Raw genomic sequence first — 12,571 nt, 5'->3', positions numbered from 1 at the left:
GTGATTTCACAAGTTATTATCCCATATATACTTTAGGTATATTATTAAAATCCTTGAGAAGTTTCATTAATATTTTTTTGGTTAAATTTTATTATTAGTCACTGTATTTTGCGTAAATTTATGAATTTAATTATTGTACTTTGATTTGGTATTTTTAGTCTCTATACTTTTCAAATGTTAAATTCATTAAGTTTTGTAATTTTTTTTTAAATTAGATGTGGTAAACATATTATTATATGTGTAATAGACGACTGTCATTTATGTCAAGACTGAAATTTTAAAATACGAAAAGTATAAGAACTCAAAATGTTCCAATTGAAGAATATAGACTAAATTTACAACTGTACTTATAATACAATACTAATAATTAAATTTAATCAGATAAATTTAACTGTTATTATTTGAGTCAAAATTAAAATTTTAATATTCGAAATACAAGTACTAAAAATAACCAAATTAAAGTAGATGGATTAAATCCATAACATTCAAAAAGTACAGGTATTAATAGCAGAACTTAACCTTTTAATGTTTCCTTTACGGGCAGTTCGGTGATTTTGCATGTTATTATTCAAAGGGATAATGGATATTGGCTCCTGTATTTTGAGGTTTGTTCAAATATGACCCTTATACTTTCAAAATGTCAAATTAAACTCTTGTACCTTATTTCCGTTTAATAAAGTAGCCCCTGACCCTACGGTGTTATTTTTTTCTGATGTGGCACTTTATCCAATCAAGGGGCACCACGTGTCACCTTTGACTGCCTTACTCAAGTCCTTATTAGCAATTTTTCCTTTTTTTGTTTTACTTTCATAAAGATTTTTTACCAAATTGAATTTTGAAAAAGTAAAAAAATATTTTCATAAATTCCTTAAGAATTATATTATAATTTTCAAAGATAAAATATATATAAATTCTTTTTCATTATTTCTTCCCAAAAAGTAAACGGAAAGAGAAAAAAAAACTTTAATTTAAATATTAAATAATTTAGGGTAAGTTGGGATAATTGCTCATAAGAGCCCAGTGAAGAAGCCTTCAAGTCAACACCTGGTGATTTCAATCCATCAATCGATTGTGGCGGAACGCTTCGTAACTTAAAAAAAAAATCTTTTTAAATACAATTTTTAAACTACTTATGAACTCTTAAATAAGAGAATAGTAAGAGTTTAAGTACCCAAATACATTACTTTCCTGATATTGTTAACAAATATTTGAATTAAATATTTAATAACTATTTTTAATAGATGCTTTAGAATTATCATTTTAAATTAATTGATGACAAATACATTTCAAATTTTTAGAATAGAATGAATTTTTTTCGACTTTTTTTTTAACATTTTTCATTTTTATTACATGTAATCTGCAAATATATATATGTATATTTTCTAAATATAATCATGCATATATATTTCTTAAAAAATATATTTAAGTTTCGTTGATTAAAAGACAAAAAATTGCGGCGATTGGAATATGTAAATTATGTAACATATTCATCAAAGATTATGCAAAATGACAAAAAAAAAAACCCCATTCTCAAAGAAATTGGGCACTAGTAATAGTTCTTAGGACATTCATTAAGATAATTTCTTTTAATAACATCGTCAAATACTTTTAAATATGAATAATCACTCATTAGCAAAACCTTTCAGGAAATTGAAGTAAATTATTTTTAAAGATAAATTTATATTAAAATGTTAAGAAAAATAAAATACTACTATATTTTTTATTTGATATAATGATTGAGTTTATTTTTAAAATATTAAAATAGAATATCAACTAAACTTAAAAAGTACTTTGAGAGGGGAAAAAAAGTAGACATCTTATTGAGAAATACAATAGAATATCCTCCACCCAATGAACGGTCCTTAAATCCGAATACAATTTTTTAGCATCAATAATAGTCAATACAATCAAATAAATCCGTGGGAGGATGGATTTTAAAATAGGAAAATTATAACCAAGAATAAAAATGAAAAAAAAAACATAACATTAATAAAAATAAGACAAAACTTGAGTAGAAAAATTAGATCCAAAGTTAGGACACAGCCGTTGAACTTGAAAAATATAGCAACTATGGTCCTATTTACACACACACGTCTGTCTCGTCTCGGTCAAGTCTCCTGTTTTAATGGGCTATTTGTAGAGAATTTTGAAAAAAGATAAAATGCTTAAATCATGAAGTAGGCTTTTCATAATTAAGAATTATGACCATTAATATTTGTAACCGGAGCCAGATTGTGGTGGTGCAGGTGGCATACGGTTAGGGGTACGACGACTGTTGGACCCTGATCGAGAATTCACGTCACCGTTTTGTGTTGGACCGTTAGAGCCAGACCTCCTGTAATCCACAGGGCCGTTAGCAGCAGCTGCATCAAATGCAGTCCTCCAGTCGTCACCAACTGAGCCACCACTTGTTCTCGGGCTACTTTCTGGGAGCAAGAAAATCCAAAAATTTATAATGTCGACACGATGTAAAGATTATCAGAGTAAGGAGAGTAAAAGAAGTTAACCCCACGGCTGTTCAACAAGAAAAACCGTAAAGATTACATAGGAAGGTAGGATTGACAGATAGGGTTCAATGGAAAGTAAGACTAATTTTAAATGTAGTTTCTCGGTGCTCTCAATGGGCAGATACTCCATAAGTTAGGACGTTGTATCCTTTGTTGTTAAAAATTAAACAAGTAAAAATTCAAGCCTTCTTACAAAGAGCATTTACGCACCTGCCCCAGCGCCACTGTCAGACCAATCAGAAGCAGAAGCAGCTCGATTGTCATGTATGCTAAGTTGGCGCGTTAATTTTGAAAGAAGTGATGACTGCTTCTGAAAACGCTCCCTTCTACGCTTTACATTTTGATCCTCTTGAAGTAGCTCCTCAATCCTATTCGTGCTTTGAGCACTACACAGTCAAAAACAATCCGTATTCAGCAAAGATATCTACGTAAGAAAATCCACAAAATGACACTCCCAAAGACTGGCCTAAAAGAATTTCATGGACACAGAAATAGATATAGAAGGGTACCCAACCTGACGGAGCTATATAACTGATTTAGCATGTCTTCTTTAGCTTTCTCCACTTGGCAAAGAACAACAGCCTGCTCACCATCAGAGAAAAAGATATAAGCTTTCTTACATCCCACTACCAGGATAGACAAGGGGCTGGGTCGAAGAACTAAGCTTTACCTTGGGGACATTGGCAGCTAAACTGTTCAATACAGCTTCAACATAACCACGAACTTCTTGAGACATCCATCGAAGTTCTTCTTCAGGATCAACAGGTCTTCGAGGCATTGTATCCTGTATGTGACAAGGAAGAAGAAACTAAGGTACAACTCTAAAATTAAAAAATGGACAACCAACAGTGATATGACACTTTTAATGTTCACCTCTATAGGGACAAGAATACAGTCAAAATAGTTGATAAATAAACAATCACATAAGCCATTGAAAAAGCAAACATTTGATATACTGATAAAATGCAGAAAAGAAGGCAGAGATGGAAATAAGATTAACTAACTTACAAGAGAACCATCTGAACGGCTCTGTCGCATTCCGGGAGTGCCATCAGGTCCACCTTTCACTGGCCCTGTAGAAGGTTGAATAACTTTTGACAATTTGTTTAACCATTCAGTCTTATCAGCCATACTTTCAGCCTTCAACACAACAGCACTGTGAGCTGCAAGAGAAACACGAGTTGCAATCAATCTTCTAATAAATGATTTTATTAATAATAAGAAAGCACGATAAACAACAAGGAGAGGGTCAAGAAAACCAGGTTTCAATAGAAGGAAGAAAGGGGAGGAAAACATACCTTTCAAGACAGTTTTATAAGGAACCTTGCTAGTTATCTTGAACACAAGACTCGGTTGCTTATCCGAGCCATTAGCCTTTTTATCCTTCGAACTTTTTGGGGCAGGTTCTTCCTCATCTGGTATTTCTTCAATGCTGCATTCCTGCACAGGAACAAATGAGATAGAAAATTAGTGCCTCGTTTGGTTATCTAGTGTCTTAACACGAGAAAAAGCTTAATTACTACAAAAAGTATTAAAATGGTTTGTCATAACATAAAAAGAATAATTAGTATGAATTTAAACTTGAAATTAGAAAGATGAGTACAACTCTAGTAAAAAACAAGACCTCGTCAAAATAAATAAATAAAAATTTCCTTCCCTTTGCTCAAAACAAAGTCAGGTGAATGGCTAAAAGTTACAAAGACAGCAGATTACCGAACTCCTATTTTAATATATTCAGATTTCTGGCCAAGTCGAGGTTTTTGGTAAATGAAAACGACCAAATGCCTCAAACCCCTTACCCAAAATTAACAACAGCCAGCAACCTCATAAGGTAATAGAAAGGTAATCTGCTAGAACATTTGACACATCCTATATAAAAACAAGATGCATAATATATTGAGAACCACAATGTACCAAGGTAGTAATACATGACAGACATTTTTTAGATGGAATAAGCCATAAGGATACCAAATTTTATTATCCTTAACTGTCCCTTCATATTTATTTGCATATAAATCTAATTAATATCTAATCAGTGACTGATAAAATAGAATTCTACCACTTATACTACTTTTAGTTCAACATTATTTCCACTTCCAATTTTGTTATTATAGACCCATAAATAAGTAAAGTACCAAAACACTTGCACTCATTACTTGAAATGTTCAAAACACTTAACAGATACAAAACAACAACAATGGCCTCAAAATTAAAAGGTAAAGAAACGTATTCTTACCTCTAACACGATGACACCTCGAAAAAGCTTTTCCTCTTGCTTTTTGGTGTAGCCAAGCTGAGAAATAGAGAACAGTTCAGAATCAATTCAACCATTTACAAACTTTTATCAAAGTAATGTATATCTGAATCACAATCACACAATACTTAGAAGTATATATGGCTTATAGCACAAAGGACAGTATAGTGCCATCCCGATTTGCAAAATAGATCTGTCTCTTAACAAATTAAGAAAAAATATCAAACCTTTCCAGTCTTCTCATTCAAAACAAACCATCGCCGACTCCATCCATTAGTTTTAGCACTTTTCTTCAGCAAAAACCCTGTAGATAAAAAAATGTCAAAGGCAGCATTGCCATAGAAATTAAATAAGACTGTAGAGACATCCACATTTAAACAATTACAAAAATGCAGCAGGTTGGGGAAAATTAAGAAGGCAATTATCCATGATAAAGTGTAAGAAAAACATTTTGTACCAAAAAGTGTAATGTCTTGAAAAAATTTTTAAATCTAAATCAAGATATCCGATAACATAAAGAAATAAACTGCTTCAACCATAAGTAATGAAAGTAACTGAGAGCAATAATTGTTAAAGGGAAAAGTTTATTGCATACAAGAGTCCACGTTTCAGATAGTTAAAACTTCTCTTAGATTCCACATATAACCAAAAAGAAGAGGATGGAGAGAATGGCATAGGTGGAGGCAGATTATTCTGCATAAATAGAAATTAGAACACCATTCCAAGTAGTGCATTCAACTGTCTAAGCAAAACCAAAATGTTAAATCTAGAATGTGATATGAACAGATTCAATTCCATACTACCTCAGGAACACAATTTACCTATCGTGAGCATACTAAAACAATAAAGTGGTTCCAATCCTCAGAAGTTAGTAATTTACATTTCTACTGGCAATGCCTATAAATTTTCTATTAATGACCACATTATTTAAGAGCACAGCATTAAAATAATGCTCAAAAATAGTATAACCAAGAACTTGAGTTTTCAGTTATAATCAAGTAATATAATGTGAGCGAGTTAATGAACAGACCTGCAGTTATTTCTTTATCAGCACCAGCAACTTTCAAAGCAGACCCCTCCTGTACTTCTTTCTCACCCTGCCCAAATTTCTCTTTCAATGACTTCAAGGTTCCACCAGTTTGCTGACCACCTGGTTGAGGACTTGGTGCCTAAGAAAAGGAAATATTAAAGCAATATTAAGAACATAAGCCAGTATAACAACTTCAGACATGAAAGTAAAGTATTAACAACTTCAGACATGAAAGTAAAGTAAAATAAAAATTATGCTGCTAAGACTTGGGAATAAGTGTCAGCTAAGGTGCATTGAATTGTTTCTCTGTTTGTAGTGGGTACAAAGCACGTGCATGTCCATCAAATATTTGTTCGACACTAGTACTTGGAAAAAAAAAAAAGAGAAATTGGAGCAACATAGCTAGAGATGTTCATCTGCTTCAATCCCTGAAAGAATAGCATTCAAGAAAAGAACCTACCCTATTCAGCATTCCCTGCTCAGCTTCATGTCCTTTCTTTGAGGACCGATTCTTCAGCTCCTCCTCCCGGCGCTGTCTTTCCATCCTAAAGTAAATAAAAAGAATTGAGACAATAAAAAACGTTAGTGGTAAATACAGGAAAGCATGTGAGTTGGAAAGCTGGTGGCAAATACCTCCTTTGCACCAATCTAATAAAGTGCTGAGGGGGTACAAAAGCTCGCTCCATGTCAACAAGTGCCACAACCATTTTTTTGGCTTCAATTTTAAACCCATCCAAGGCAGCACTAGCAATGGCCACAACCTACCAAAAAAAAAAAAAAAGCTAAGCCTTACAGAGGGGGAAGGGGCAAAACGATTTCAAACAAAGTTGAAACTAAATAGAGAAGGAACAACAGCAGAAAGCAAACAAGTTTAACTTTTTAAGATATAATACCTCTCTCTTGAATGGAGGGTACCTTCCCAAACCAGGTGTAGCATTTGCAGCAGCAGAAACTATGTCTATTAGGACACGGTGTACCTGTTTAGTACACAGAAATCAACATAGAAAACACATGGTAAGCTGAAGTCGGCTAATAAGGAGTTAAAGGAGAACTATTAAATTCACTCAAATCAAAATAATTAATAGTACTTCTCGTTCAGTGGGGAATAGAGAAAAACTACATCATAGGAAGAGAACTCAATGAATAGAAAAAGTAGAGCAATTCTATTATAACTGAAGAGCACACAGTCCAACTGCACAGTAGGGTAGCAACATTAAAGAAGGGTACAGGACAAAGTTGCACAATATCAAAAGATTCTAAGCTAACACAAGAAGTACAAATTAACATGCTACCTTCATGAGAAGGGAAAAGGTGGAAGCCTTTTATATAATACATAAAGCATCAGAAATGGCCAAATTTTCCAAGTTCAAGGCAAAATCAATTTGAAAGGAAGCACACTAACATTAGACTTACCTCATCAACACAAAGACGTGCTGGTTCTTTGGCCAGCTCCAACACCCCTTTTATTAGAGATCTCAAACCCTTTTCAGGGGATATCAAATATGGCTGGTAACCATCAGCTTCTAATACAATCTGACAAAATAAACATAGAAAGTCGGAGAACATGAAAAATCCTAAAAAGCAACAGAAGATACTGAATAAATAAAAATTTGACAGTAAAACTGGGACAAAACATACCCGTTTGACATTATTGATATCAAAATGTCTGTCTATTGGAAGCTGCTTGATCCTATTAGGAAAATTCCCCTCAAAACTGGCAACAATTTTCCATCCAGAACCCTGAAAGAGAAGATCCTTATTTCAATTGATATTTTTTAAAAAAGAAACTTCATAATTTTTTTTTTGGATGTGATGACTGAAGACAGAAAAAGACAAAAGAAAACAAGGGGCCAACCAGCTCAAAAAGTGCTGCTTTAAACGGTCATATTTAGCCAGTTAAATATTGGCATCCACTAGCAAAATAAGCTTGCCAGAAAATCAATGGTATAAAGTAGCTTCCAAATCACTAGTTCATGACAATTTTCCATGGACAGAGATCATACTATTCAATATTGGAACCCTAATATTTCTCCAGGAAGAGTTTCAAAGAAGCTCTCCATACTCACAGTCACAGTAACGATAGAAGCCGTACCATGTCATCTTCCTATAGCAGTTTTCTTTAACATCTAGTTTCAGTAGACTTATCACTCACCTCACCAGTTGTAATGTGTTGCAGAAATCTATCCTCAAATTCACGACAGAGTTCCAATGCAATAGCCCTTGTACCCTCAGCACTCTGGACCATCTGCTCACCAAGCCTTACCAACTCATCCTGAACAATTTGGGACTTCCCTTGTAACCTGTATTGACACAAAGGAGTAAGGGATAAGAAAGTGGAGTAAATTGAGATGAAAAACACTGCCATGCATCAAAGAGTAAATACTGATTTAACCTCTTTTAGGACTAACCAATTTCATTTATAGCATTCAGAACATCGTGGCACATTAGATTCAGTTATGTTACTTGATAAGAGTAGGGTATCCATAGACAGCCATATATAATCCTGCTTTCATCTGTATTGCACTTTATGGAATATACTCAAAAAAGTATTGAAGATTTTATAGATATACTGAGTATACCTAAAATATCCATTTTATCATAGCAACTCTGAAAATTAATGTTTGAAATACACCGTACATTAATGATGTATCCCAAAAATATCAAGAAACAGTAAAATGTCACAAACACAAAAATGTCATACTTATTATATTACGTGACTAGCAAACAATGCTAACCATAATAAAATATTTAAAATACAAATACAGTGAGGGTACAAATAACTGTTACTTTATAAGGAAAAGCATACTTTCTTGTGTAATCTCATATAGTATGGCGTATGTACCAAATAGCTTTAGTATTGTAACTTTGTATGTTCTAATAATATTTTGATGGAGATTGTGATGAAAGGCTTACAATTTTTTATATTCCATTTTTTTATACTTGAATTTAATTTTAGCTGTAATATACACATCAATATATCAACAAACTTGGGTCTAATCTAGATACGTTTGCTAACCTCACAATACTGTTTAAAACTTCAGTTATCAGTAATTGCTAAACATACAATACATACAATGTAGATGTAGATGTAGTTTGCAAACACTAATCAACAAAGAAATCAAGATTTGTTCAACAAATTTCATAAATAATTATTGAATAAGCCTTTAACAGGTGCCTGTTTTAGAGAACTGGAAGCCAAATAAGACGGACAAAAATACATTTACAGCATTTCAGTTGTATAAAAGACCATACAGATGCATGAAAGGAAGTAGAAAATATTTACCCGGAGAGGAGGTTTGGAAGCCTGACTTTCATGCGCTTACGAATCTGCTGTGCAAGAGCATCGACCAAAGCTATTCTTCCCAGCTTGCTCTGAGGAGCTCCAGTTAGTATGGATTTGAGGGTTTCAAACTCTGCTCTCCATGCTGTTTCCAAAGAATTTTCTGATCCAGACTGTGCAGAAGCTATTGAAACCGATTGACCAATTAAAGCAACCCATGGGATATCAGCTGTCTTTGGTGGTCCCTGATTTAACAGGAGAGCCTGAACAGCCGCAAGTGCTTTTTGCTCAGAGGCAGCTTGATCTATTTTGCTAATTATGCCAATGGTTCGAGTACCTATCATTAACACAAAAAGCTGGCTGAATTGATCACTAAAGAAGATTTCAGGAAGAATAAAGGTAGTGGGAACACAAACGAAGGAGAAGAGAGGAAAATTATTCACTCAATGAACTAATTCAGCCTTTATCCAAGAAAAAATAAGTAAATAAAAACTACAAACAATGTTCCTTTACCTTCTCCATCATACTCTTTGGCAAGGCGGAGTGCTCGTGATGAAGCAATTTCTGGTGCTTGGGCCGCAGGAACAATAACTAATAAAATGGCATCATTACGCTCAGCATAATCACTAATCTACACAAAAGCCATAACCAAAGTTGTTATTAAATAACATTTCATTTGCCATACAATAGCAACTCATACCAAATACCTATAAACAGAGAATAAAGAATACCCATCACAAGAACAAAGAGAGCGTCCACCAAAACTAAAATATAACACTAAGCTACCCACACTTGCAAATGAAATGGTCTTAAACCATTAACCAACACTTACCATTGATTCATCCATAATTCGCTGGTCCAGTCCAGGCAAGTCAATTAATTTCAGGGGAGGTGCTGAGGAATAAAACTCATGTCAGATTAAAGGCAATGCAGTAAACAATAAAAGTAATCTGGTATATGCACAGGTAGCAAGGAATCAAATAAACCAAATGGAAATTCTCAGAAGCAGCAGAAATTTGGTCTTGAAGTAGTAACCATCAAAAGCCTTCTAATGGAATTAAAGCTTGACAGAGTTAACCCCCATTAGAGCTCACAAATCAGCATTTCTATCATTAACTGAGGGCTCCTCTTTTTTCTTTTTTTTTTTTCTTTTTGCAAATGTTTTTCCACTTACAAAGAGGTAAACTCAAACAGCCTTTCACCTTAGATACCTAGACATTTTGCAGGCTTGAATTGAAACTCAAAATAATTCACAGGATAGTTCTTCATCTAGCTCAATTTGTGAAGAATGTTCACATTTCTAAAGTATCTCTCATTTATGGAGAGCATCGTTATACACAGACATTATAAATAATTCCACCCAATCAGTTTATCATATTTAGATGTCCTGTCATCATCCCGAAATTCCTGTAAAAGTTTCCATGCAATTAAAAGATAATTTTATTACACCAGCATAATACTTGTGAGCAATCTTTAAAATCAAGCCATTAAATGTTTCTACCCATAAACAAGACAAACTTTTGAAACTTATCTAACATGTGAACAGAAAAAATTAAAAAACATATCTAACATAAGAATCAACCTGTACTTGTCCGCAGCTTAAGGTAAACCTCATCTCGGTTCTTTCCTGAGGAACTCTTACTTAACCTGTCTTGTAAAGAATGCCGCAATGCACCTATAGAACAACAAAAAAATTCAAGAAATACATGAGTAGGTGTTTCAAACAAGATAGTTATGTACATTCCATCCTGGTGAGATCTGAAATTGTCTCATGGCGTGATTATTGGCCCAGTTCGAGGTTTACTATGGCTTTGAATCCTCTAGATTCATGTTCTAGCCTATTTTCCACTAGCAAATGGGTTTCAGATACATCTACCTAATGCATCTCAAACATCAATAAACACTTCCAAGATCTACTTCTTCAAAACTCAACTTCTTCAGCAGCTTTTATTAAGCATCAGGGTAGGTTAGTGATATCATGAGGGTCCTAGGAAGATGTTTCTAATATGAGCCACAATATTTACCAGAACTCAAATAAAATACTTATGGGCCTGTGTATGTATGTAATTGTAAAATTATGAGCCTTGAACATAGATACTAACTGGCAGAAACTTGTTGAGATTTGTTGTCGATTTGCAGAATAATCGATTTGCTGCTTATAGAACCTTCCTTCTGTAAATCAATGCTAATAGGAGCCCTGGTAGCACCATTTTCACCGGTTGGCTGGGTAAGAAAGAAAGCAAAAATTTAGGAAAAAAATAAGCGCTTTAGTTCACTTCAGTTCAACCAGAAACAAAATGGATATCCCAGAAAAGAAACTTGAGCAAGCCGACTTACCAGAATTGGGTGTCCAATTAAACTGTTTAAAACTGCAGATTTCCCAGCCCCCTAAGCAATTTTTCAACAAAAAAAAAAAGAGATGAAAGAAAAATAGTCAGGGCTACATTTCTATATGCAAACAAATTGAAAGAAAAGTGATACCGCAATGTTACATTAAAATTCCTAATATTATATTTAATACTAGCAAACATGTTTAGAATAAGAAAACAGCAAATCAAATTCCAAATGAAGTTCAAATAAGACCGAGTATGACATTCAAGCTTCTTTAAAGAAGCAACGGTGATTTTTTCACCCTACAGCTCAAAACCCTTTCTAACCTGTGACAAAAGTACAAATCAGCCAAGGATTTCGTCTCTATCGCTTAGACTCCCCATCAAACTTAGTAATTAGACATCAGTAAAGGAAATCCAATCTCAAGGGAAAAAAAACCCACAAAACCCCCAAAATTCAAGGATCTACTCCTGCCAGCATGCCAGATACAGAAAAAGCTCAACCGAAACCGATGAACAAAAACAAAACTAAAACTCAATCCAATCTACACATAGAGCAATTAACGACAAACAGTTTACTGTAAAGCAGATTAAAAGCTTCAAAAATTCAAGAATAAAAAATTTACTTAAGATATGAACAACTTACAACATTGCCGAGAGCAACGACGTTGAGGAAAGTAGAAGACCTCTTTGAACTTGAGTTTTCATCAACATCTTCGTCGGCAAGCAACGCCGCCGCTTGCCTCATGGAATCTGAAAGCTGTGACAACTCTTCGATCGCTTCCATTTCTTTTTGAATCTAAAGATCTGTTTCCTCTTTTGGATCAGTGAAAATCAAACAGAGTAATAAAGAAGACTAATCGATTAAAAGGTGGCGCAGATCGGAGCAAAATCAAAGGTGGCGTAGATCTCTGGAGCAACAATTCAGAGATTTGAAAAAACAAAGAGAGGAAAGAAGGTACAGCGTCTCTAAAAGTCTTTTCTCTCTCTGTTTTTTTTTCTTTCTTTTTCGCGTTTTGAAATGTGATTTTTCCATTTCAACTCCTTTTCTATCTGCCGTTTTTTTAACATTGTTTTAACTGTTGGTAAAAACATAAGAAGGAAATTCAAAAATCAAAATTTACCTCCTACATTTTGATTTTTAATAATTTCTAATGCATAAATAAATAA

General features: G+C 33.8%; 1 protein-coding gene across 1 annotated transcript; it reads right to left on the bottom strand.

Annotated features, from left to right (window-relative positions):
• Positions 1-1,799: 1,799 nt before the first annotated feature.
• Positions 1,800-12,435, bottom strand: LOC107928343 (dynamin-2A). Its single transcript, XM_041098957.1, has 22 exons — positions 12,048-12,435; positions 11,409-11,459; positions 11,174-11,294; positions 10,654-10,746; positions 9,904-9,965; positions 9,585-9,702; positions 9,075-9,408; positions 7,944-8,091; positions 7,430-7,531; positions 7,205-7,324; positions 6,685-6,768; positions 6,425-6,552; positions 6,252-6,336; positions 5,792-5,930; positions 4,989-5,065; positions 4,744-4,800; positions 3,806-3,947; positions 3,516-3,670; positions 3,178-3,291; positions 3,022-3,089; positions 2,718-2,893; positions 1,800-2,426 (listed from the first exon to the last, which is right to left on the bottom strand). Exons 1-22 carry the CDS (start codon positions 12,186-12,188, stop codon positions 2,209-2,211), a joined length of 2,733 nt encoding a protein of 910 aa, XP_040954891.1. The 5' UTR covers positions 12,189-12,435; the 3' UTR covers positions 1,800-2,208.
• Positions 12,436-12,571: the final 136 nt, after the last annotated feature.

Source organism: Gossypium hirsutum, chromosome D08 (assembly GCF_007990345.1).
Source record: "Gossypium hirsutum isolate 1008001.06 chromosome D08, Gossypium_hirsutum_v2.1, whole genome shotgun sequence".
In the NCBI taxonomy this organism is placed as follows: Eukaryota; Viridiplantae; Streptophyta; class Magnoliopsida; order Malvales; family Malvaceae; genus Gossypium; species Gossypium hirsutum.
Note: the sequence above shows the minus strand (reverse complement) of the source record. Positions and strands in the feature narration are given on the sequence as shown.

Bases quoted from the DNA above. Each gene is read 5' to 3' on its own strand.
- LOC107928343 (XM_041098957.1), bottom strand. From the start codon at position 12,188: ATGGAAGCGATCGAAGAGTTGTCACAGCTTTCAGATTCCATGAGGCAA. The intron at 6,769-7,204 runs GTAAGTCTAATG...TGTACTAAACAG, and splicing joins CACGTCTTTGTGTTGATGAG to GTACACCGTGTCCTAATAGA. The intron at 5,931-6,251 runs GTAGGTTCTTTT...TCCTTTTCTTAG, and splicing joins AGCAGGGAATGCTGAATAGG to GCACCAAGTCCTCAACCAGG.